General features: G+C 44.0%; 1 protein-coding gene across 1 annotated transcript in view; it reads left to right on the top strand.

Moving 5' to 3' along the window:
* LAMB4 (laminin subunit beta 4) overlaps positions 1-27,991 on the top strand; it is a 245,791-nt gene that overhangs the window by 200,070 nt on the left and 17,730 nt on the right. Inside the window, exons 34-36 of the mRNA XM_073619678.1 lie at positions 12,470-12,526; positions 13,370-13,568; positions 14,226-14,364. Coding sequence (XP_073475779.1) covers positions 12,470-12,526; positions 13,370-13,568; positions 14,226-14,364 — 395 coding nt within the window. The remainder of the gene's footprint in view (positions 1-12,469; positions 12,527-13,369; positions 13,569-14,225; positions 14,365-27,991) is intronic.

The raw sequence follows: 27,991 nt of genomic DNA, 5'->3' as shown, positions 1-27,991 counted from the left end.
AGATGGTTAACAATAAAACAAAGTAACATTACAGTATAACAGTAAGACTTACCATACCTGCAAAGCAAATTAAAAAAAAACATAGTAAAAAATAAAACATTTAACGCAACCTGTCAACCTGTGCCTAAAATATATATATGCCGAAGCATGGGGGCATCCTCCCACAAAAGGCAGGAGCAAATCGCTTCTCCACCCACTGCTGCCCCCACGCTTCGGCATATATGCTGAAGTATGTAACTGTGGTGGTGAAATCACCTCCGACAGCGCTGGAGTCACGGCTTTATGTATCGTGGGAGCAAACGCTGTTGCTGTCAAGATAAATAAATCTGCTCTGCAGCTGAATGGTGTACCTGAAAACAATAAAATGTTTACCAACAAAACACAGTAAACAGTAAAGTATAAAAAAATTGCATATCTGAAAAGCAAACATGGTAAAACATAATAACAATAAAACATTGCAGAATAGAATACAGTAAAAAAGAGCAGAACAATAGAGAGAGTGTAGAGAGAGAGAGAGAGAACAATAAAACAACAACTATTTTTGGTTTTTTTATTTTATTTTTTTTGTGTTTTTATTTTTTTATTTTTTTATTTTTTTTACACTTTTTTTAGTAACTTTTAACTTTTGTAACTGGTACCAGGTTTGGGTCTCTCAAAATGCGATGGCATCTTGGGAGACCCTGTGAAAGTGTGTCCTAGTCTGTGCAGTGCTGTACCCTACGCTAATACTCAACTAGTGTATGGTAGCGTTCAAAACATTCACCCATGCAAAGACCAGGATTGCCAGGACAGAAGGGACAATAACACTGGGTTTCACGCCTAAATCCGCGCTTGCTGCAGACACGACATCTTTTTTGGGGGGCTCTTTGGGTAGGGGTACTCGGGAGGGCATAAGGAAAATGCCTCTCATGCAGCCGGCTTACTGCATTTGGTTGGGGAAGGTGGGGTGAAGCACCGTCTGGATACAGAAGGGCTCTGACGATCTCTTCCTGGAATTTAAGGAAGGCTCCAGTCCGTCCTGAAGCTCTGTATAGTACATGAGCGTTCAGCAAAGCCAATTGAAATAAATAAACAGACACTTTTTTGTACCAGCGTCTGGCCTTACGGGCAACTAGGTATGGCGCCAACAACTGGTCGTTGAGGTCCACCCCTCCCATATTTTGGTTATATTCGTGGACACAGAGGGGTTTCTCCACAACACCAGTCGCTGTAGTAATTTGGACCGTCGTGTCTGCATGAAGGGAGGTAAGAACGAAAAGATTCTTATTGTCCCTCCACTTCATAGCGAGCAAGTTATTACACTTTAAGCAGGCTCTCTCCCCCAGCCTAAGACAGGAATCTATAAGCCGCTAGGGAAAGCCCCGACGATTAGGTCGCACGGTGCCACATGCTCCAATCTGCTGATCAAACAAGTGACTAAAAAGTGGCACGCTCGTGTAATAATTGTCCACGTGCAAGTGGTACCCCTTTCCGAATAAGGGTGACACCAAGTACCACACTATCTTGTCAGCGCTTCCTATGTAGTCAGGGCAGTTTGTCGGCTCTACGTGACTATCTTTGCCCTCGTAAACCATAAAACTACATGTATAGTCTGTGGCCCTGTCACAGAGCTTATACATCTTGACCCTGTATCTGGCACGCTTGCTGGGAAGGTACTGTTTGAATGACAAGCGGCCAGAAAATTTAATCAGGAACTCATCAATGCAGACAACTTGATGGGGAGTAAACAAGTCTGCAAAACGTTGGTTGAAGTGGTTTACGAGGGGCCGAATTTTGTAGAGCTGATCGTATCCAGGGTCTCCACGAGGACGACAGAGTTCATTGTCACTGAAGTGCATGAACCGCAAAATCTGCTCGTATCGTGCCTTGGCCATGGAAGCAGAGAACACGGGCGCATGGTAAATTGGGTCAGTGGACCAATATGACCGCAACTTACTCTTTTTATTCAAGCCCATGTTGAGGGAAAGGCCCAGAAAGATCTTAAATTCGGAGACCGTAATTGGTCTCCAATCTCTGACAAGGGAGGACTGGGGATTAGCGGCGATGTGTTGACCAGTGTATAAATTGCTTTGGTCCACAATAGATCTATAGAGATCTTCGGTGAAAAACAGCGAATAAAAATCCAGTGGCGTAAAATCAACTGTTTCCACCTGAATTCCAGGTTGGCCAGTGAATGGGGGAAGTACGGGTGCTGCAGAAGTGGTGGGTTCCCAATTTGGATTGGCGAATGCAGCAGGAAGGGCACTATGGGCACGATGGGCCTGTGTTCGTCTTTTTGGTGGCAGCGGGACACCTTGTGCTTGCCACCTTGCCAGCTTGAACTGCACTTATGGGACTCGCCATGTCACCACGTGATACTGCAGTGCTGGATGTAAGACCAGGGTGTACTAGGCCGCTGGTGCTTGCCAGTTCACCAGAAGGAATAGCGGCACTAGTACTGCTCTGCTCCATATGAGAGCCCTGTGGTTCTTGCACTTCAAGGACAGAAGAAGAAGATTGGGGTCTGGTACGCCCGCCTGACCTTGGCAGGGACCACAACTCCGTCGTCAGAGCTATCTGTCATGGAGCCGCTGTCCTCTACAGGATCGTATTCTGAGCCTGAATCTGACAGATGAGTGACTTCCTCTTCACGATCTGTCATGCTCAGAAACGTGTGGGCCTCTTCACTAGTGTACCTTCGATTTGCCATTTTGGGCTCTAAATTTAGGGGTACACTAGTGAGACTCACAGGCAAAAAAGCTCCTGACTGTCAGCGACTGTATCAAAATGCTACCAAAAAACTGTTAGCGATCGCAGGGATCAGGCCTGACTCTGCGAACGCTGCAGTTATGTGTGCTTAGTGTTTTGTAAGTGACAGTTATCGATCGATACTGCACTTGGGTGGGCTGGGCTGGGCCGAGAGGCAAAATGCAGGTGCTAGCAGGTATCTGGGCTGATCCCGCTAACACTGTGTTTATGGGAACCCTAAACTGCTGGGGACGCTAGTATAGATCTGATCAGATCAGATATTGATCCGTTCAGATACTATAGCACTAAGGGAGGTGTATGCTGCGTGCGTGGGTGTTAGCGGTACTGGCGCTAACCTGACTCTGCCTGGGGCGGCGCAGACCTTATCTGACCCTAAAAACTTAACTTATATCACCGCCGGGCAATTAGGGGGTTAAACCTTTATAAGTTAATAAACGGCAGATGCCCTAAAACTATAAAAAGCAAACCAACTAACCAGCGTCACCCGTAACACTTATACGGTGATCGCTGGTGAAAGGGTTAACTAGGGGGCAATCAGGGGGTTAAAACCTTTATTAGGTAGTATATGGGGGTCCCTGTCGCTATAAAACACTGACAGCGAACCTATATACTTACCTCCCTAACTAGCGTCACCTGTGTCACTAATACAGCGATCAGAAAAACGATCGCTTAGCGACACTGGCGACGGGGGGTGATCAAGGGGTTAACCTTTATTAGGGGGGGTAGGGGGGTACCCTGGACCTAAAGGGGGGTACCCTAGACCTAAAGGGGGCTAACCTAACTGCCCTAACACTTATAACTGTCACAAACTGACACCAATGCAAAAAAAAAAAACAAAAACTGCTATTGGTGTCAGTGTGACAGGGGGTACAGGGGGGTGATCGGGGGGTGATGGGAGGTGAAAAGTGTGCCTGGCATGTTCTACTGGAAGTGTAGTGTTTGTGCACTTACTTAGATGTCTTCTCTCCTCGGCGCCGGATCGAAAAGACCGGCTCGAGGAGGGATGACATCACTTCCTCTCCCTCTGTTTACATTACAGAGGGAAAGGAAGCGTTTTCATTCGCCGGGAGCGATTGGGAGGGGGTGGCCACGAATGGATGGCTTCCCCCTCACCTCTCATCGCCCGGGAAGAAATGGGACCGCCTCGGACCGATCGGACCCCCCACCCGTGGAAGGCAGATCACGTATATGTACGTGATTCTGCCTGTCCGTGCCATTCTGCCGACGTACATCGGCGTGAAGCGGTCGTCAAGTGGTTAATAGCCGCGAGTAGTTTTAAATGAATTTTTTCCTTTGAAATGTCATTTTGCTGTCAGACTGTTCTAAACACTGGAAACATGCGCCTCTTTACAGGCATACTATAGATACCCCCCAGGTACGAAATTTAAAGGAATATTACACTTTTATTGTTTCACTTTAAGCATTATTAAAATCACTGCTCCCGAAAAAATGGCCGTTTTTGAAACCTTTTTTTTGCATTGATCCATGTCCCCTGGGGCAGGACCCAGGTCCCCAAACACTTTTTATGACAATACCATGCATATAAGCCTTTAAAATTAGCACTTTTGATTTCTCCCATAGACTTTTAAAGGGTGTTCCCGGCTTTTGAATTTGCCGCGAACACCCCAAATTGTTCGCTGTACGGCGAACTGGCGAACAGCCGATGTTCGAGTTGAACATGAGTTCGACTCGAACTCGAAGCTCATCCCTAGTCTTGAGCGTCTCTCGTGGCCATGCAGGTGTAAATTTGTTATGGGGGTAGAAATAAGAAAAGGAGAACATTTATAATTTATAATTTACAACAGAGCTTTAAGCGTTGAAGTGGAAAAACCTATCCAGACATAAAACTTTGAACTTTTCAAAGAAGTCATTGTCCATTGGCAACATCTCCTCCATCCGCATCATATCACTCACCATGGAGACCCACAGAGCTAAAGAGGGAGGCATGTCTGACTTCCAAAATAAGGGAATCAATTGTCTTGCAGCTATAAGGAAGAAAGGAAGCAGACTCTTTTTTTGGGAGGCTATCAAGCCAGGGAGTACAGATAGCAGTGCCACTTCAGGCGAGGGCTGTAGAGAAGCATTGTATATTGTATTGTATACAGTGAAAACTTGAGACCAAAAAGATTGTATCCTGCTGCACTCCCACCAGATGTGTACGTAGGTCCCTTCTGCCGATCCACATCTCCAACAATTGGCAGGCATGGATGGGAAAATTCTATGTAAGGAGGAGGGATCTCTGTACCATCTAGAAGTATGGGAATGGTCTGAAAAAGGTACAATAGCTTTGGTAGCATGTCCATTTTCAAGGTGTCTTATGCGCCGAAACCAAGGCAGGGGAGAGGACTCCCAGGAATTCAAGTCTTTCCGTATCCGAGTTAGTAATGGGGGGTAATTCAATGCTTATTGATTGGAGAGATAGATGGAATGGTCACGCCTAACTACGAGATACCTGTAGTGGACCCTTGAAAAGAGAAATTAGAGCGGAGCTGGGAAATAGTGGCAGCGGGTAATGAAATGTTAAGGGCCTCCGCTTTAGATATATTCAATTTAAAATGACAAAATTCCCCAAATCGGCAGAATTTGTGTAGTAAAGATGGAAGGGATATGTGGGGCTGTTGTACATACACTAGTAGGTCGTCAGCATATAGGGAGAGTTCATGATGTACGGATGGGGTCTGAACGCCTACAATCGAGTCATTTTGCCTAATAGCAGGGGCTAGGAGTTCTATCATTATGATGAAAAGCAGTGGAGAGAGGGGACAGCCCTGTCCCGTGCCGTTGGAGATATTAAAAGCATTTGGAAGAGGAGCTTTTAACTAACATGGAGGCTAAGGGCTGGGAGTACAATGACATAATCTTAGTTATAGGCTAAGGACTGGGAGTACAATGACATAATCTTGGTTATGAAAGCACTGCCGATACCAAGCTGTTCCAATGACAATCAAAGGAATTGCCATTTCACTCGATCAAATGCTTTTTCAGCGTCAAAAGAAAGTAAGCAAGCTTTCAGGCCATGTCTCTGTATGTATGAAATGAGGTGAATGATTTTCGTGGTGTTGTCCCTGGCCTCTCGGCCGAGAACAAAACCAACTTGATCCTTATGTTTAATCGATGGCAATAGTAGGGAAGGGCAATTAGCCAGTATCTTTGCAAAAAGTTTGACATCTGTGTTGAGGAGGGATATGGGACTATAGCCTCTGCATTGAGAGGGGTCCTTACCAGGTTTGGGAATAATAGAAATATTAGCAGAGAGAAGATCCCTAGAAAGTGGGTGGTAAATCGTAAATGGAGTTAAAGGTCTTGGCCAATAAAGGAGCAATAAAGTAGTGGAGCAAAGAGCTTGTAGAACCTTGGAGAGAAACCGTATGGTCCTGGGCATTTGCCAGCTTTCAGGCCTTTAATAGCACCTAGAAATTCTGTATCTGACAGGGACTTATCTAGTTCCAGGGCCTCGGTAATGTAAGATAACATAGCCGTGGGTTGAGATGTAGTGGGCCTGGAGTCGCGTGGGTAAGTTATATAGGTTAGAAGAATACCGTTTAAAGGCTGCAGATATGCCCTTGGTATGATGTATTTTCGTTGTGGCCGAGTGTTGAATGAGTGGGATAGGGTGGCGCGGCAGACGTGGGTGGAGGAATCTTGCAAGATGTTGGCCACATTTATCAGAGAGGGTGTAGTGATAGAAGCGGCCCTTATATCATGCAATAAGGGAGTGGGAGTCGAGGAGTTGTAGTAACTCCCGCCTGGCATTGGAGAGATCCACATAAACAGAGGGACACAAATTCTGCTTATGTGTGGTTTCAAGGAAAGCGATCGTGGAGAGCAGGCGAGCAATATCCACAGCACAGGCTTTCTTTAATTGAGAGCCGTGTTTTATAAAAACACAGCGGATAACAAATTTCAAGGCCTCCCACTGCATCAGGGTTGGTGGTGACGTCATCAGATCTATGATCCAGAACAAAGTTCCGAATATCGAACTTGACATCAGCAACACATGGGAAGTCCTTGAGTAGGCTATCATTTAAACGCCAGGAGAAGCCCCTATGGGATTTGGGCATGTGGTCTAGTGTGAGGTATACCGGGCATGGTCCAACCAAAGGAGGGTACCAATGGATGAATGAATAGGGATATCCAGGAGGGATAGGGACACAAAAAGATAGTCAAGACGACTATAGGAATTGTGGGCAACTGAATAACAACTGTAGTCCCTTTACAAGGGATGTTGTGTACACCAGACATCTATTAATCGTGCAGAGTGTAGAAGGGATTTAATCTGCGTTAAGGTTGAATGAGCAGTAGAAGACCTACCGGAGGATGTGTAACGGACTGGGAAAGGGCCACGTTGAAGTCTCCTCCCAGGACAAAGCAGGGACCTCCAAAGGAGATCAATCTGTCAAGGACTGCAGCCAGGAAACGACCCTGTTCTTGGTTAGGACTGTAGACATTAGCCACTGTAAAAATAGAAGATTGATATTATAATTTGAGAAACATAGCATCCCTTGGGGTCTATGAGAGAGTCAAGAACTTCCGGGTGGAAGGACTTGTGGAAGGCTATAGATGCCCCTCTTGATTTAGCCTGTGGATTCGTGCTATGATGCTAAGAGTGATAGAAGCGGTTATTTATAGTCGGAGTGCTATCAGAGCAGAAATGGGTCTCTTGAAGGAGCAAAATCTTGGATCGAGTTTTATGGAAGTGAAACAAGACTTGGCTCCTCTTCTCAGGCGTATTAAAGCCAGTTAAAGGAAGAGAAAGTAATATAATCATGGACCGCCATAACACGTGGAGGGGGGGTGAGCAACCATCATAAAATGGGGTCCCATAGCAAAATGGACAGTTAGGTCACAAGAAAGCTCAAGCAGATAGAAAAGTAAGGGAAAATTAGTGGGGCAGGAGAAAAAAAAAGGAAAAAGAGAAAAAAGAGCAGAGAGTGGAGAGGCGAAAGTCCTCGTCCACAGCATAAGGAGATATAGCCTGTGAACGTGGCAGGAGAAAGCCACCAGGTATATAAACATATCAGGCCAATAGGTGGCAGTATATCACTTAAATGGTGAAAACCAAAACAAAAATCACAGAACTGTAGAAACATAGTCCAGTGCATATTTCTGCACTGGGGGGGCCTAAGGGGGGGTAGTAAGGATGGCACACGATCCAGCCCCCAGGCCCATTCACCCCCCGCCCCCGCGGGATAGTAATTGAAAAACTAGAAATGTTAGGGATTACCCCAAGGGTGTAAAAAGAAAAAAAAAACACAACAGAACAATAGAGAAAACCGTCTCAGGTATGGTAAAGGTATAGTGCATGATCGATTGTACAGATGCATATTGCAAACGACCAAGTGAACCTAGGCAGTGTGGTAGTGGGGCACAGCAGGGCAATGGAGATACCACAATCACAGTCAGTTTAGTCACAGAGCCCTGTGGAATGAATAGCACTAATAAAAAAATAAAAATAAAAATTATCCAACAGTGGTAACTAGAAAAAATCTGAAACAAGGAAGATAAACAATGATCAGGACCCGACAGGGCCTCTCAGGTGGAGCCAGAGCTCATCTCCGAAGTAAGGGAAGTCCTGCATGCAGGGGGATCCCTAGAAGGGAAAAAGGCCATGGTGACTCAGAATGTCAGTCATCTGGTGGTCTGTGTGAGGAGGATCTAGGGAGCTTGTTTTTCCCCAATTTTCTGCCACTGAGTGGCGTAAGGAAGGCCAGGTATCGTCAGCAGAAAAGGCCAATCTGGTAGGGAGACTTGGGCCAATTCCAGGGTTCCCAGGAAAGTGGGTAGGTCCCCCAAAGTACGTAACAATGCCATCTTGCCCTCATTGTGCACTCTAAAGAAGGGGAGCCTCCTTTGATACTTGATATGTCTCTGAGAATCTGTGTGAGTGGTTTCAATGCCTGCCACATTGGCCAGGGTCTGACGACATAGGTCTGGCAAAAGCATGACAGGGGTGTCATTAAATAGGATGGTGTCTTGGGAGCTTGCAGCCCGCATAATATTCTCCTTGATCTTGTAAAAGTGCAATCTGCATAAGGTGTCACGGATGAAAGAGGAGTTAGGGTGTCTGGGACCTGAGGTCTTTTGTACTCTGTCCTGTTCCAGGGGTGCATCTTTTGGCTGCTGCAATAACTGGTTAAAAATGGTGGTGACCGCCGCAGCAAGATATTTATGTTCAACAGTTTCAGGAATGCCCCTTATCCAAATATAATTACATCGGTTTCTATTTTCCATGTCATCCTGTTGATACATAAGCTGCTGAATCAGCACTGTATGGGAATTCAGGGTTTCATCATGGGATTGTAAGGCATTGCAAAGGCCATCAATGGTGCGCTCAATGTCCTCCATACGGACCTCCAGGTCTTTAAGCTTATTGATCTCTGAATGATAGGTCTTTTCAATGTGGGCTACACAGTGTTCAAAGCCAGTTTTAGATGTTAGTGATCTGATGTAAGTGTGCAATGATCTCATTTGTGTCTCCATATCCCAGCCATCCCCAGAGCAGAGGGAGGCTTCTGAGGCACTGTGGGAGTGTCTGTTGAGGCAATCAGAGCACCCTGGGGACTCAGAGCGATCGCGGGAACTCACCTGTGTGTGAATCGCCGAGTCAAACCGGGCTGGGGAAGATGGTGCCTGCGCCATCTTGGAGGCCTGCTGGTGCTGTGATGTGGCCGAAGAACAGGTGAAAAAGTGTCCCAGATCACCTTGCTGGCGGTTGTCTCTGGTCTTCTTGGCGGCCTTGTTCTTATTGCCACCCATCAGTAAAGTTAGGAGGTAATCCAATGGTGGAAGTAGTCCGCAGGAGTCTCAGAGACCGGGAGCTGTGTTGAGACACGTCTCAGCTCTCCATGCGCCAAGTCACACCCCCAATATAATGTTTTTTATACAATGTCCAATACTAATATGCCCTTTGTATTAGGGCATGTAACTGATTTTGTGGCTTTTTTTGGTTATATGCCATAGATCTATATCAGACACGTCAAACCCTGATGAAACAGCAGGCTAAATTAAATAGAATGATTCTTCAAGGCGCCACAATATGTCTTCTGATGACCGTACCTACTTAGAGTACAACTCAAGGCACTTTTTTTGTTAGTTTTGGATATGGTGGAGAGAGATTAGAAAACCTATGAGGTTTTTATTGATGTCTGTGTCCCCAAGGAAGATTCACCCTCTCTATTCGTCTCATTTATAATTATCACTGAAAGTAAAAGAAAATCTAAAATTTTGGTTTGTCCCCAGAAAAGTAATAGAGGGGTAATCTTTCAATGAGGACACTAGTTCTGGTGACCTGGGGGGCCACAAGGGATTCCCTTAACCACTTCCGCCACACGTCGATATACGTCCTAACTTTGAAGAGGAATACTGTTGTTATGGCAGCAGCTAGCTGCCATAACTCCAGTATCTTCTTCTGCAGCCGGCAGTCTGGTTTCCGATAATAGTGGTCTCTGCGGCGGATTTGCCGCAAGATCACTTTTATCAGCGGTGGGAGAGGGCCCCCCCTCCCGCCATGCTCCGGTGCCCTCCGCCGCTTACCGAAGCCGTCGGCGGAGGCGATCAGATCCTCTTCCTTGCTGGGTATGGAGACGAGTGAGGGGAAGATGGCCCCATCTGTCTCCATACCATTGCAGGGCAGAAGCGACGTCAAAATGTCACTTCCGTCCATAGCTTTTAAAGGGCCATTTTTTAAAAAAATTTTTAAATGACAACATTTTTTTCCTTTATTGCATTTTAGTGTAAATATGAGATCTGAGGTCTTTTTGAACCCAGATCTCATATTTAAGAGGTCCTGTCATGCATTTTTCTATTACAAGGGATGTTTACATTCATTGTAATAGGAATAAAAGTGACAATTGTTTTTAAAGAACAGTGTAAAAATAAAAGGTAAAATAAATAAGAAAGAAAAATTTTTTTTTAACACTCCCTGTCGCACCGAGCTCGTGTGCAGAAGCGAATGCATACGTGAGTAGCGCCCGCATATGAAAACAGTGTTCAAACCACACATGTGAGGTATTGCCGCGATCAGTAGAGTGAGAGAAATAATTCTAGCCCTAGACCTCCTCTGTAACTTAAAACATGTAACCTGTAGAATTTTTTAAACGTCACCTATGGAGCTTTTTAAGGGTAAATGTTTGTCGCCATTCCACGAGCGAGTGCAATTTTGAAGCGTGACATGTTGGGTATCAATTTACTCAGTGTAACATTATCTTTCACAATATAATAAAAAAATGGGCTAACTTTACTAATGTCTTATTTTAATTCAAAATCCTGTATTTCTCCCCAAAAAATGCGCTTGTAAGACCACTGCGCAAATACGGTGTGACAGAAAGTATTGCCACAACTGCCATTTTATTCTCTAGTGTGTTAGAAAAAAAATGATAATGTTTGGGGGTTCTAAGTAATTTTCTAGCAAAAAAAAACTGTTTTTAACTTGTAAACAACAAATCTCAAAAAGAGGCTCGGTCCTTAAGTGGTCCTGTTTTGGCTATAGGACAGAAAGTGAAGGTAAATCTCCCCAGTGGGACAGAGGTAGCAAAAAGGGATTATAGCCCCCCCTCCCCTTATTCTATTCAAAATGAAAAAATAAAATGCTTGCCTATATTTCCATTTACATTCTGGGTAAAAGAGTATAGCTATTTAGTAATTAACATTATTGTAATCATTGCAACTTAATACATTTTATTCCAGACAAAGATCTCATTACATTTTCCTGTATTCCTCTACATTATGCAACAAAAATTGACTTTATTAACTGAAGAACAGCTGGGGGCTCATCCAGATTCCTGAAACTGTCTAAGGGCTTGTTCACACTTGCGGTAGCTCTTTCTGCCCCTCTGAAAAGTGATCTGTGGTGGAGGGCAGTTGAGAGGTGGCTGGGAAGTGATATGTCATGCCTTTACTGCTTTTTTTACCCCTGAAAAGGCCATACTACTTCACCACAATGGTGTGTGGTTACAGGGCACGACCCCATTCACTTGTCAAACATGACAGGAGACAACATTTTTGCCCTGGCATGTATACAGCCCTGACTGACTAATTGTTCTTCTTTGGGTGGACAGTCAAGGGGTGGCAAAACCATGGCTCAACCACTTGTTTTTATTGCCCCCTGATCTTCCATGTGAAGTAGACCTTAGAGCGGCAAAGGAGCAAGAAGGAAGTATATGGCACAAAAATATTGGTTTGACATGTTTAGTCTATATTACATGACGTAATCTTATCTACAACTGTCAGTGAAGAGACAGTGACCAAAAGTACATTAGCAAAGATCAGATGTAAAACGACTGGTTGCAGGAGAATCCTTCCTTATTATCCATACGTAGAATAATCCTTTACCTAAATTTTTTTTTTCTTATTTTTGGGAAAGATGCACTGTGGGAGAAAAGTATTCGTGCACAACTATACATTGTAGTAAGTTTGGCCTAATACGTCTAACAGGGGTGTTATTAAGAAATAGCAAATGCACAATTACCCATAGTGACCAGTTTCATTAATAAATCTACTGAATTTAGATTGACATCACCCATCTGTTTGTTCTCTGGTAGATAGATAGATAGATAGATAGATAGATAGATAGATAGATAGATAGATAGATAGATAGATAGATAGATAGATAGATAGATAGATAAATAGGCACATCTACAGTAAACTATATATGTAACACTTAGCAAATGTGCAAATTAATTTCTAAGCTGCTTAACCTTACACTGACGCTGTTTATTTGTAGACAGCATACCTGTATACCAATGTCGAGGAAAGAGTGGAAGCAAGCCACAGAACGTCGGTAAGGCTTTTCTTATTCATATTTGGTGGAAAATCTATATATACTTAGTGGGATTTAGACTATTCTCCAACATATTTTTACAGCACTAAGGAGCTGTTCTACTATAGGGGTAGAGGCTTTTCACTTTGAAACGTGCATGTTTACAAAGAGAATGTTCACTTTGAAAAAATGTGTTTTCATTTTTTTATTTCAATTAGGAAAGCACACCAGCCTATATTAGAGTACATGATCAAGGTTTTATCATGTCAGTGTATCGTTACAATCACACATTCAGAACAGTACTGGAGGTTATGTAGATAATAGATATGGGCTATATTAAATTTCACAGTTCTATCAAAGCATGGCCAATTTATGTCTAGCAGCTCCAAATGACTCATATTGGCACACAATGCAAGGCTGGTTATTATGCAAATTTTCTTTTTTTTACACTGATATTTATTTTAAATCACCAACTATAATCAGACTGCACTTACAGTGAAATATAAATAGCACACTAAACAAAAGAAGGCAAATGATGATTAAAGTACCCTGTTATTAATGGTGTAAAACTAGTAATTAATTTTAAATTCAACTAATTTTCTGCAAGAAGTAATAGGCATCACTTGGCACCAATGCTGCATACATTTGTAAAGAAGCATGAATTTATTTGAAATAAATATTAATGGAGAAAAAATTGGATACGGAGTAATTTGAGTAATAAATTAAGAACTAAAATTATAACTTTTGTCAGACTCAGAGAACAGTCCATGCTTTAACCTGAGAAGTGAACTTGATTTATCAGATAAGCTCCATGAATAAGAAAAATATATACAACGCATTAACATCCTTTTTTTTTCTTTCCAGATGCTACTATTAACCCAGAAGAAATAGAAAAGATAGCTAATGAGGTTCTTGCAATAAAGTTGCCAGCCGCACCTTATGATTTAATCAATATGCTGAACAAGATTAAAAAAATGTGCGATGAATACAAACAAAACAAGAAAAACCTCCAAAAGCAGCTGGAGGATGTAAAGAAACTTACACAGCAAGCAAACAATGCAAGGTAAAATCTATTATTTTAAATTTGGAAGGGATGGTACCACAACACAGCAAAATGCAATGCTCTGCATCACATAGTAAAGTGCAAAGTGTGATGCCGCGTACACACGGCCGGACTTCCCGACAGAAAAAGTCCGATGGGAGCTTTCCGCCGGACATTCCAATCGTGTGTATGCCCCATTGGACTTTTTCTGTCGGCATTTCCGACGGACTCAGATATAGAACATGTTCTAAATCTTTCCGTCGGAAATGCCGTCGAAGTTTAGCCCGTTGGCAAGTCTGGCCGTGTGTACGCAGCATTAGAGAAAAAAAGTCAGGTGTGCTGCACTGGGGTGCATTGGGTCAGGTGTGTTGTTTGGTAAGCTGAAGATTTGGTTCTATGAAATGAGTGGGCAGAGACAAGACAATGCAAGGCACATACCAAGGGGCAAATGAGCCCTCAATATATGTACAGCTGTCCCATACAGCAACCAATCCAGAACTTGGGACTTAGAGACAATTTTGTTCAAGAGATGCATGAATATTTTTACTCAATGGCACTTTAGTGAAGACTGGGTGTGTTTTAGAGGTTTCCTGCAGGATCCTGTTTATTTATAATGACTTTAAAATGACATGAATGTTTTTAATTTTTTTTTAAATTCTATGTTTTTTTTTTAATTAGAAAAGCAGTCGATAACCTTCCTAGTGCATATGAGATCAAAAATAATTTAAATCAAGCTGAAAATATACAGAAAAAAACAAGCTCTGTGCTGAACAATGTAAACAAGAACATTAAGGACATCAGAAACAGACTTTCACAGGTACTGTAAATGAAATAACAGCATTAAGAGGACTCCAAGTTTTGTAAAATACAGAGTAGATCATTATATTAATAACATGCAACACGCTAACATCTTTAACCACTTTAATACAGGGCATTTTCACCCCCTTCCTGCCCAGACCAATTTTCAGCTTTCAGCGCTGTTACACTTTGAATGACAATTGCGCGGTTATGCAACACTGTACCCATATGAAATTTTGATAATTTTTTTTTCCCCATAAATAGAGCTTTCTTTTGGTGGTATTTGATCACCTCTGCGGTTTTTATTTTTTGTGCTATAAACAAAAAAAAGCGACAAATTTTGAAAAAAAACACAATATTTTTTACTTTTTGCTATAATAAATATCCCATTAAAAAAAAAAAAAAAAAATTTCCTCAGTTTAGGCTGATAAGTATTCTTCTACATATTTTTGGTAAAAAAAAAAATCACAATAAGCGTATATTGATTGGTTTGCGCAAAAGTTATAGCGTCTAAAAAATAGGGGATACATTTATGGCATTTTTATTGTTATTTATTTTTATTTTTTTTACTAGTAATGGCGGCGATCTGCGATTTTTATTGTGACTGCGATATTGCGGTGGACACTTCGGACACTTTTGACACTATTTTGGGACCATTCACACTTATGCAGCGATCAGAGCTATAAAAAATGCACTGATTACTGTGTAAATGTGACTGGCAGGGAATGGGTTAACACTAGGGGGCGAGGAAAGGGTTAAATGTGTATCCTAGGGAGTGATTCTAACTGTAGGGGGAGGGGAGTCACAAGGGGAGGAGACCGATCGGTTTTCCTCTGTACTGGGAACACACCATCGGTCTCCTCTCCTCTGACAGGATGTGGATCTGTGTGTTTACACACACAGATCCACGGTCCTGCTGTGTTCACGGGAAATTGTGGGTGCCCGGCGGACATTGCAGCCACCGGGCATGCGCATTGGGTGCTTAGTGACGCGGCAGGCGCAAGCACACCCCCTAGAGGCTCAGGAAGTAAAAGAAGTCATATGACGGCGGCCCGGAGGGACAAAGGGTTTCTGCCGCTGTCATGTGACTTTGCACGGTAGGGAAGTGGTTAAAGAGAAGTAGGGAAGACCCTCACCATGCCAACATCCAAAATATATATTAAAGGATTGACCAAGTCAAAAAATCAACGGACTTTGTGGGCACATAATGAGAGAGATTTAGTAAAAAAGTATACATTTTATTACTACATAGTTAAAAAACATATAAACAACATGCAAACAACACCATGTATGGACACAGTTACCAGTTACCCAATAATGCAGTTATATCTTTAACCACTTGCCTACCAGGCACTAACCCACCCTCCTGCCCAGGCCATTTTTTTGCTTTCAGCACTGTCGCACTTTGAATGACAATGGCATGGCTAACGGGCACTGATTGGTGGCACTTGTGGGCAGTGGTGGGCACTGATTGCTGCCACTGGTGGGCACTGTATGCTGGCATTGGTGGACAATGGTGAGCACTGTATTGTGACACCATATTTCTTTATTGTAATCAGGGCACTGATGATCAGTGCCCTGATTACATTCCTAGATGTCCCCCTGTAAGGAGATCGCTGATCGCCTCTCCTTGCCACACACTCTGTCAGTGTGAGGCGAGGAGAGCTGATTACCAGCATTTCTGTGTCTACATGTGACTGGCTGCGATTGGACACAGCCGATCACATGGTTAAAGAGCCGCGGACGCGGCTCTTTACACAGATTGGGGTCGCACCATGTCCTAGCAACACAGCGCGGTCGAGATTGTTGCGTGCCCCCACGGGAGCGCGAGAGTGGCCGTTCTGGGACGCCATCATATGACAGAACAAGAGCCGCACCGACGGCGGGGCGGGCGGCAACCAGTTAAAGAGAATATCTTCATTTCCCTATTCTGTGTGATAAGCACTCCTTAACCACCAATGCTTACCTATCTTGCAATATCCCACCATAGTGTTTGTCTGAACCCTCAAAAATTGCAGCTACCCAAGATGCAGAGCTTAATTCTGAGATGTTAGTGGACAGGCCCATACACTGTCATGCAAGGGTGAGAGGAGGATCATTACCCCTTTTTGATACAGACCGAAATAGAGTTTACATAGAAATTAAACTTAGTGTTCCCGCAGGCTAGTAGGATAGTGTGGGAGCTTGGGGTGGCACAGTATCAGTGGATCGGGGTTCCATATCATGGGAACTTGTCACTCTGACCTTATTAGACAAAGTGACATTCTCTTTAATGTGGTGGAAAACCCTCACATATACCCAGTGAAGTGACTGGCCTCAGGTGATACAGAGAGATGAAACAAATCCTCCAAGTTGTACCTGTCTATCTGCATTCTTCTTTTCTCTACATCTGTTCAAAGCCCAGAATTTATAAAGCTTGTCTTAGAGTTCAAAAATAGGAGGTGGAGAGCCAAACATAAACTCTGCAGAGCTCAGTAAGGAGAGCTCTGAGAGCTGATTGGATGGAAGAGACACACCCCCTCCACACAGCACACAGGAACAGAGCTGAGGCTGTCAATCTAGCTGGAGATCCCTCCCTTGTCACCATTTTTCTCTTGGTGTCAGGAAATTTTGTCAGAAGTGATTCATGCTGATAGCAGAGAAACGAAGAAGTAGGCATGTACACAAATGCACAAAAACAATACAAATTCACATGTGCATACAGGAAAGCAATGCACCCTTGATGCTTTATGATCAGTGAACTCGCTATGCATTAAGAGCATTCTTGTAAACCAGGGGGCTCCAAACTATGTTTCACATGCCAAATCTGGCTCACTGAAAGATTTTGTCTGACCCTCTGTTGTAAGAGAGGACTCTGATGGGGATCCTGATATGGAAGAAGGGACTTTCATGTAAGGGGGGACTCTGATGGGGACGCTGATACAAGGGGTGACTCTAAATCTAGGGGGGACTCTGATGTAAGGGGACCTTTGATGGGGACTCTAATGTAAGGGGGGGCTTAAGTTTATTTGGAATTTCTTTGCTTTGTTTTACTGAAGTTAATGATTGCAAACAAATTCCAAGTAAAATGTATTCACATCAGGAACAGCAGTGGGTTTTACACACTCCCTGTGGCTGCAGCCATCAGGAGTGTGTGCGTATCTGACAAGTCAACTGTCAGCTGTCAGATATCTGGTGGTTCTGCAGCCACCAGATTGATTTCACACACCTCCAGTAATAGTTGGCCCCCCATGTGCACCCCCACCATGCTTCCCAGGCTATGTACACCCATCAGCATGCCCAGGACCATCATGGAGAATGCCACCAAGTAGAGGGGTGAAAGCTGAGTGAACATACATTCACTCTCCTGCCCTTCCTCTTACTAATCCAGAAGCAACATGTAAAACGTCACTTTGGGTCCCAGAGTCACTTTCCCCAGTTAGTAAGGTTAGGGAAGAGTCGAATGCAGTGCGATCTGCAATACATTAGATTCATTGGAGAACAGGTGAGACCTCATAGGTTTTTTAGTCTCCTGGAGTCTCATTAAAGAGAACTTCTCACCAAAAAAAATCATTGCGTAGGGGACTTTTTCTCCCCATGTGATTAAAAAAAGTTTAGAATTTTTTTTTTTTTAAATGTAAAAAGAAAGTTCCTCCCAAGTACTTAAAATCCCCCCCCCCCCCAAATTTTTGAGCCCACCCATCCTCACATACACACACGTAAATGTAAATGCATGCGTCGGGGGCGCCTATGCATGAAAATGTTGATTGCACTACACGTTTCAGATTGCTACGCACACCAGAATGAGAGCAATAATTGTAGCACCATAGCTCATGGTTAAACTGATGACCTGTAGAGGCTTTTAAAGCTTCGCCTATGGATGATAATATAGGTTACTGAAGTTTCTCCCCATGTCACATTAAAAAAAAAAAAAATACACCCTGCAGGGCAAAGGCATAATGAGCTAGTATGCATAGCATACTAGCTCATTATGAATTACTTACCTGAGGTCGAAGCCCCGGCATCGGCCCTGGTTCACCTCCTCCGACGCCGCCATCTATCCCGGATTGACTTCTGGGTATGACGTCACTCCCGCGCATGCGCACTGGTCCCGCCACTAACGGCATGGTCGCCAGTAGAAACGGCACGCTCAGTGCGCCTGTGCCCGATGTCTACGGTGCATGCGCCGTAGACATCGGTGCCGCTATTCCTGCAAATATTTCATAAACCTTTTAGGCTTGGGAGATATTTCTTGCACCTGCAGGTAAGCCTTAATCTAGGCTTTCCTGTAGGTTAAAGTGGTTGTAATGGGTTTACAACCACTTTAAGGCTTGACATGTTGGGTATCTATTTTCTGAGTGCAACTTCATCTTTTATATTTTACCATAAATCGGGTAATTTATTGCATTTGTGTGTCCTAAAATTAATGTTAGTGTATTTTTTACTGAAATTCGCATTTCAGAAACCATTGCACTACTGTTTCACTATCTAGGGTGTCTGCTTTCAGAAAATATATAAAGGTTTGGGGGTTTTATTTAAAGTGATAATAAAATCCCAGTATATTTTTGTTAAAAATAACAAACATGTCATACATACCTGCTCTGTGCAGTGGTTTTTGCACAGAGCAGCCCCAATCCTTTTCTTGGGCCCTGCTTCACAGAAACACAGGATCCATGACCTCTGTACACACAGAATGACAGTCTGCCTTCTTTACATAGGCAGACTGTCATTCTGTCAGAGTACTGAACGATCGTCGGGTCCTGGAGGACATTGGGTCTGCAGGACCTGCTGAATGGCTCCTGCTGTGTACCGCTGGCGGCGCGCTATCGTGCCCACAGCCCCTGAATTGCAGAATTATATATATATATATATATATATATATATATATATATATATATATATATACATACATATACACATACACATACATACACATACATATATATACATGCTTTTTTTCAGCGGGAACGTGGGGGAACGCAGTTCTGGCACCTCCAGTACTGAATGTATTCTATGGCAAGGTGTGCTGGAGGGTCAATTGATGCTGACTGCTGGGGGATCTATTGTCACTGGGGATCAATTTTTTTGTGGGGATCTATTGTTGCTGTGGAGGTATTTTGTTGCGGGGGATCCATTGTTGCTTGGGGGAGGTCTGTTGCTGTGTGTGGGGGATCTATTGTTGCTGTGGTGGGGTCTGTTGCTGCTTGGGTTGGGTCTATCAAAATCCATACAATTTAGTAGCACAAAATGATACTTGGTTCTGTACTCTCTAAAAGGAGCGGTACTGGGAGGTGGGGTAGGGGGTGGAGCCAAGAGACAGTGCTCGGAGGTGGGTAGGGGGGCAGAGACGAAGGGTGACTCATAAGGGGGGAGTTCCTGCACCTATTCTCTGAGAAAAAAAAGCTATATATATATATATATATATATATATATATATATATATATATACACACACACGTGATTCTGCACAGAGCGGCCATCCTGTAGCAGTAAATCTGCTATGGGGCGGTCTTAAAGAGATTCAGATAAAAAAAAACCTTCTGCCTTTACAAACACTTTAATCTTCCATCCTAAAATGATTTTTAAAACGCAAAAAATGCAACGATGGCTCCGGCAGCAAAAGGATTTAATTTGATCTACTCTTATATAAAACATATTTTTTTCAGCCTGCAATAGATTTGTAAAATATACAATGTGGCTCTCATACTGTTAAGTCTGATGACCCCTGTTGTAAAGCAAAATGAATATATGTAGCACAGTTTCATATGCTCAGTTTGTTGGCTGTATACGTTTCAAGTGTTAATGTTCTTTTAGTACATTCTTGATGTAGCTTACAGTAACATACCACGCTTACGCTACATTTCATTTATACATATAAATTCAGGATGTTTTTTCAGTATCACTGTGATTAACTGGAAACACTTAGCCTACAGACAGTGGTCAGCATTATGTCTGAAAGAAGACAAAAATAAAATTCACAGACACAGACGAATTTGCAGCAAATGACCTTTGTGCCCTCCGAGACCAAACACACAGGAAAGATCAAAACTAAACAAATAATGTTGAAATGGTGAGCATTGGAAACTGTACAATGTATGCTACGGCATACAGATATTTTTAATTTAAGTACTAGAGGGTCTTATTTACAACTAGGTTTTAAGGAAGGCTATCATTTACAGACACATGTACAGTATAAAATACTTTAAAGTGCCTAGGAAAAAATAAAGTCGTAATAAATTCAAATCTAATTTTTTCAATAAATGTATTCCTTTTAAACAATGCAACATATTTTTTGATGTAAGGTACTAACAATGTTTACAAATCACCACCAGCAGCTATAGGTCACAGAGCCGCTTTCCTTGAACATCCAGGTAGGGAGGCCATGCCCTGAATACTTTATTACCAAAGCTCAGGAAGGATAGTGCAGATGCATAGAGGAGGTAAAAAGGAGATTGGCCTTCCGCCCTAGGCTCTTGGGGCTATGTGCTGCTTGGGATGCACATAGTATAGAGAGAGGAGTTAGCTAGCCAGCCATAAGCATACCTCCCAACTGTCCCTGAACTGGAGGGACTGTCCATGATTTGGAGCAATGTCCCTCTGTCCCTCTTTCCTCCTCATTTGTCCCTCATCTTGGTCTGATCTATATAGTTGTATATAAAATGCACTATTTATCTATCAACAGTTGTTTCCTAGTACTAAACCTTTCATTCAATTTATAAATGGCTGCATTTGTAAATTCCAACAGCCAATATAAAGGAATAGTAGTGGTAAAAAAAAAAACAGTTTAGGTTTAACTAAACATTTTTGTTTTTGTACAATTCTCCTTTAAGAAGCCGTGACAGGGGGGTCTTATGCCTGCATACTTTTGCTAATAGGCGTCCCTCATTCCCATTTTAGAAAGTTGGGAGGTATGCATAAGTATGCACACAAAGGTGGCTCCATGGGACCCTGTGGGGGGGGGGGGGGGTGGAGCCACTTGAAAACTGGAACCTAAAAGCTGAGGATTTTTACAAGAGGGAAACCTAAGGAACCACGCATTTGGAAATAGACACAAAGCATACAAGTGCTGAGGTCTGCAGCACTGTATACTTTTAACTTTTTAGCATTTACTAACACTTTCAATTTGGTCTCACCGTCATAAGTAACCGTTTGGTCTCTGAAGCTTTCTAGAGCAATGGGATCTTGGCAAAACATGTATTTAGGATAATCTGAAAATGACTGAACTATTAATTAATCAAAAGTCAATGCTCACTATGTAAAAGGCGGAGTCTGCAAAGTCACCTAAATGTACAGATTTCACAAAATTAGACCTGTAAGGGTAAGATTCGACCTCCAACATATAAGTAAACCAAAGAATAAGTTGCGCAAAAAGTGTCACCAAATAGTAAAAAATAATAATTTCTCAGTGACAGCTGCACTCACAAAATAGTCACAGAAACATTATACATATTAACCACTTCAGCCCCGGAAGAATTTACCCCCTTCCTGACCAGGTCATTTTTTGCGATACGGCACTGCGTCGCTTTAACTGACAATTGCGTGGTCGTGCAACGCTGTACCCAAACAAAATGTAAATAAATAAAAGGAGAGCGACAATTTAAAAAAAAAATACAATGTTTTCTACTTTTTGCTATAATAAATATCCCCAAATTGATTGGTTTGCGCAGAAGTTATCGTGTCTACAAAATAGGGGAAAGATTTGTAATTTTTATAATTTTTTGGGTTTTTTTTACTAGTAATGGAGGCGATCAGCAATTTTTGTCGGGACTGCGACATTGCGGCGGACAGATCAGACACTTTTGACACTTTTTTGGGACCATTGACATATATACAGCGATCAGAGCTAAAAATAGCCACTGATTACTATATAAATGTCACTGGCTGAGAAGGGGTTAACACTAGGGGCGATTAAGGGGTTAAATATGTTCCCTCAGTGTGCGTGTTCTAACTGTGGGGGGATGGGACTGACTTGGGGAGGGGACCGATCGTTGTTCCTCAGCATTAGGAACAACAGATCTGTCTCCTCACCCCTGACAGACCGTGGATTTATATGGTCACACACACAAATCCCCATTCTGGCTCTGTCAGGAGCAATGGCGGGTGCCTGGCGGACATTGCATCGGCTCTTAATGGACATGGTGGGCACACGCCCCCTATAACCCTTAAAGCACCCGCCGTACAGCTACGGGGATTCACGCAGGGGAGCCATTCTGCCTCTGTCAAAAAAAACATGTTGCGCTATCAATATGAAGTGCATAAATTCATAACAATTAATCAATCAAGTAAAACATTCATATATATCAAAAACTGTAAATAAGAATGTGTTAAAAAAACATTTTATAAATAATCCAGTGTAGCGCTGGTAGATTTGCGATCTACCATCTGATAGGTAAATTTAGTAAATTGCTCGTTAGGGAAAGTTAGATTTGCCTCTGTTCCAGCTTGGCTGACGTTGCATGTGTTTCCATACTGAGCCGGTGGGTGTCGTTGTTACTATTGGTAAGTGTTGGAAAGGCAACGTGTCAAGCGAGACAACTCGGTGGAGGTGGTCCTCCGAGTGGGATTCTGGGAGAGGGTATTTATGGGACAGACGCCATGTTTTAGGGTCGTTTTACAGCCACCCGCTGGCCCTCCTGGCCGACAGATATGCGTTAGAGTGATACCTCGTGGTCCTCCGTTCCGCGGCGCATGGGTGGGCCCAGAAGCTTGTCTGGGGCCTACCACAGCAGCCGAGGAATGGTCCTGAGCTGTCTATCCAGAAGGGAAGAAGCTGGACAACCGAGGAGATCCCAGGGGGGGACCCGTCATGGAAGGATCACGCAGAGTGCTGGTCTGGAGAAGGCCTGATGACTCGGTTGGAGGACGTATCCTAAAGTAACTTTACAGCATAGTGTTGCCGGGTTTGGCTTAAAGGTTCAAGCACTGTGACTGACATTCACCACAAAACCAATACATCCTGTGGCAGAGGATCATACAGGTTCATCCCAAGCAAGTCTGTGGCAGAGACTCTTCTTCGTGCTACGTACTGGCTGCTAGGCAAGTGAGAGAGGCCTATCCAGGCGAGCAAAGAGTGTGTCCCTAGAGGGGAGCGCATTCTAATGTAATATTAAACTCTAAAGGACATTTGTCAAGAATCCTACAGAAAGGTATTTGAGCTTTCCCTGCAGTTTCCTTTCTGCCTCTTTCCTGCTACTTCCTTCGTTAATTGTTCAATAAAGCATTGAAAATATACTCAAGTGTTGGTGCTTGTATCGTCCGGAGGTAAACTCAACGGAACCCTAGACCCGGTGAAACAGAGGGAAGGAGAGTGAAGGTAACAAGCCCACTTTAAACTAGCAGCTCTGCCGAGAGTTATTGCTACATGTGGGGGCGTCGTCCGGGATTTGTTGACTGTCAATTCTCGCAACCCAGAGGAGTGTTTCACTGGGAGTTTACGGTGAGAGCTGGACTTTGTCAAAATTTTGCAGGAAGAGAAGGGGTTAAAGCTGCAGGACTTTATTTCTGAGTGCGTAGGCGGCGGGCGCCAGTGAAAGCCCAGGAGCTACGTGATCAGAGGAACAAGTGGGAGGAGCCTACCCTACTTGATACCGCGTGGGACGCGTGTATGTGTTTGGCGCCAGAGGAAAAGAGAAGCCTCGTGATTGTGCTGAGAAGATCAGAGTGTGGCTACGTCTTTTCCGACGATGCAGCCAATTATGGGACCGAGAATGTTCCCCGCAAACACCGTGTTGAATATTGTGCTGACCGGAACCCTGCTTACGGATATTGGAGTTTGTTTGAAGCCGCAGGGGAGGTTTGTTCTGTATACCTCAGGAGATATTGAGGGACTGGGCATGATCTGCCATCGATGTGAAGGACTGGCCGTGCATCTTCGTCCGTTTGGCCAATGTCCGCAATGTGGAGAGTACTTGTTTGTGGTGGAGCATCCTACCACGTCGCACCGTGCTTATAGGATGGATTGGGCAATAGGTATCGCCACAGTAGAAGCTGCTACTACTACAGAGAGAGAACGGCAGGCCACCACTTTGCCTGTTGTTGCTGAGAATGTTCCGGAGAGAGACACTGCTGTTGCCGTCTCATCAGGGGACATTACTGTGATTTCTGCGTCCACTACACCTACTCCTGTTGTACCTGTTCAGAGGAAGGTGGGATATGTGAAGGCTTCCCGCGGCCGTTGTCGAGGCCTACCTCAGAGGTTACCTGAACCGGAGCTACCAAAGTCCACGTCAGGAACGGGTAAGCCACTGATGGGGAATGTATCTGGGACTGTAAATAAGTATCTGCCAGCGGAAGAGTGGGGAGATTCGGAAATAGAATCCATGTCGGATCTTTCCGGTGATGATGACTTATTTGAGACTATGTCACAAGAGCTGTTGTGGTCACAAGGTGAAGACGTCGCCTCTGCTATGACTTTCCCTGAATGGACAGCCCTGAGTTCTGGGAGGACGTCACCCTGTGTGGAGCCGCACAGTACTGTTACTGAGACTTTACCGAAAGTTGCTAGTTCACTACAGACACCGGCTGGGTCTATGGTGAGCAAATCATTGGATTACTGTGTGCCTCCTGGTATAGGGAAAGACAGATCTTTGCCCAAACTTGCACGTTTGCAGAGAATGTTAAACAAGCGTGTGGCTGCAGAGTATGGTTTGGAATTCCCCTATGTGCCCCAGGACATAATGCAAGTGATTGAACTTAACTGGGAACTTTGGTGCAGTGAAGCTGTTTGGGACTATTTGTCTGTGCCTAAGCCTTTCCGAAAGACTGGATGTTCTGTTAAAATGGATGAACGTTTTAGTGGATGTTTTATGCACTGGAATTTCGGTCGGCACATCTATGCTGACAAAGTGTTCATCTGCAAGCCCGGAAAAGATGACGTTGTCTATTTCATTACCACAGTGGATAAAACGGGAAAGACACTAACCTTGCCAGATCCCCGGTTTTATTGGTGATTTTGGACAAAAGAACTTTGAAGTTATATAGTTAGTGTCAGTATAAAGAGATCTTCGTGGTCAAGATCTGCATATTCTGTTCAGTGTTTCAAATCCAAGGACTTCTTTTTGCTAGCCGGATTTCCTTCATTTAAAGAAATTATTATACAGGGATGGACTCCATAAGATTATTTTGATATAGGTAAAAAGGAAGAGAGGCTCATATAAAAAAAAAAAAAAAAAAAAGATGAGGCTTTGCTCCTGATATTGTACAGTATATGTGTGTGTTTAATATGTTTTCCTTTTCAGGAACTATTGGATCTCCTATTAAGCTGGGAGGCTTTTCAGCTAGATAGTGAGGTTATGTACAGTCGTAGGATGGTTTTGTTTACGGACGTGAACATAATGTTTTGTAGATGTAAGTTTTATAATGTCTTTTCACTGTCTTTCTTTCTTCTCTGACTATCCAAGTTACCGTATTTATGTCCATCATTGCAGAATGATCAGTGTCCATTTGCAGCTTGCCCAGTGCCGTTTGCAGCCTTGCTAAGTGCCATTTTCAGCCTTGCCCATTGTCATATGCAGCCCTGCCCAGTGCAGCCTTGCCCATTGTCATAAGCAGCCTTGCCCATTGTCATATGCAGCCTTGCCCAGTGCAGCCTTGCCCAGTGCAGCCTTGCCCAATGCAGCCTTGCCCAGTGCAGTCTTGCCCAGTGCAGCCTTGCCCAGTGCAGCCTTGCCCAATGCAACCTTGCCCAATGCCGTGTGCCGTTTGCGCCATTTAAATCTGCCGCCGAGATGTGTACTCGGCTCGTCACGCCGCCCCGCCTCCCTGCTGAGGATGAGAAGCGAGCGCTTCCGAAAAAGACCGAGCCGAGTATACTGTGTACTCGGCTTGGGTCCGCTCGCAGTCCCGCCCAGTCCTGCCATTGGACGGAGTGTTATGTCCATCAAAGGAACTGGGCAGGACTGCGAGCGGAGCCTAGCACTCGGCTCGGTCCTTTTCAGCAGCACTCGCTCCTCATCCTCTCAGAGACAGCAGGGAGGCGGGACGGCGTGACTGTGAGTCACTTTTTCGGCGGCCCTCACTCTTTTTTGGCACACAGACAGTGGGGATCGGCGTATAACACGCACCCACGATTTTCCCCTGATTTTAAGGGAAAAAAAGTGCGTGTTATACGCCGATAAATACGGCTATTTAAAAGCTCAAATACCTACTCCCAGGCTTGGGAGTTACTGTCATTGTTTTTGGACAGACGTTGGGGACAACGTCTACTGTAGAGGGGGGAGTATGTAGCGCTGCTAGATTTGCGATCTACCATCTGATAGGTAAATTTAGTAAATTGCTCGTTAGGGGAAGTTAGATTTGCCTCTGTTCCAGCTTGGCTGACGTTGCATGTGTTTCCATACTGGGCCGGTGGGTGTCGTTGTTACTATTGGCTAGTGTTGGAAAGGCAACGTGTCAAAGCGTATGGATGCTCTTCTGTCCCGGAGACAACTCAGTGGAGGTGGTCCTCCGAGTGGGATTCTGGGAGAGGGTATTTATGGGACAGACGCCATGTTTTAGGGTCGTTTTACAGCCACCTGCTGGCCCTCCTGGCCGACAGGTATGCGTTAGAGTGCTACCTCGTGGTCCTCCGTTCTGGAGGCCCGTGTTGCTGCGGCGCATGGGTGGGCCCAGAAGCTTGTCTGGGGGCTACCACAGCAGCCGAGGAATGGTCCTGAGCTGTCTATCCAGAGTGAAGAAGTTGGACAACCGAGGAGATCCTGGGGGGGACCCGTCATGGAAGGATCACGCAGAGTGCTGGTCTGGAGAAGGGCCTGGTGACTCAGTTGGAGGACGTATCTTAAAGTAACTTTACAGCATAGTGTTGCTGGGTTTGGCTTAAAGGTTCAAGCACTGTGACTGACATTCACCACAAAACCAATACATCCTGTGGCAGAGAATCGTACGGGTTCATCCCAAGCGAGTCTGTGGCAGAGACTTTTGTTCGTGCTACGTACTGGCTGCTAGGCAAGTGAGAGAGGCCTATCCAGGCGAGCAAAGAGTGTGTCCCACGAGGGGAGCACATTCTACTGTAATATTCAACTCTAAAGGACATTTGTCAAGAATCCTATAGAAAGGTATTTGAGCTTTCCCTGCAGTTTCCTTTCTGCCTCTTTCCTGCTACTTCCTTTGTTAATTGTTCAATAAAGCATTGAAAACGTATCAAGTGTTGGTGCTTGTATCGTCCAGAGGTAAACTCAACGGAACCCTAGACCCGGTGCCGGTGAAACAGAGAAAAGGAGAGTGAAGGTAACAAGCCTGCTTTAAACCAGCAGCTCCGCCGAGAGTTATCACCAGTAAAGTCCATTAGAAAAAAGACAAAGAGAAGTGCTCTTGTGCAAAAATTTCACTTATACTGTACTTGTGTATCAACAAAAAATCCATATTTCAGTGTGGATAGCAAAATCTTCACACCCAAAAGTGCGCACCCAACTCGCAAGCTGCTTACCAGCTACTCTGATCCCAAGATGGGGGTCTGGCTGCACTTTATCCCAGTATCCCCATTGGGTGGATGGATACCAGGAGCCAAGATTTCAAGATGGGTTACAATACAACCAGGATGTTCAACAGTGGGAAGAAAGCAGAAGTAAAATCGAATAGCATTATATCCAGAGGTTGTTTTTGGGAAATAGACATATGAGTGCTGCCAGCATTGCTGCAAAGGTTGAAGGGGTGGGGGGTCAGCCTGTCAG

Source organism: Aquarana catesbeiana, linkage group LG03 (assembly GCF_042186555.1).
Source record: "Aquarana catesbeiana isolate 2022-GZ linkage group LG03, ASM4218655v1, whole genome shotgun sequence".
Lineage (NCBI taxonomy): Eukaryota > Metazoa > Chordata > Amphibia > Anura > Ranidae > Aquarana > Aquarana catesbeiana.
This window is presented reverse-complemented; position numbering and strand designations above follow the sequence as displayed.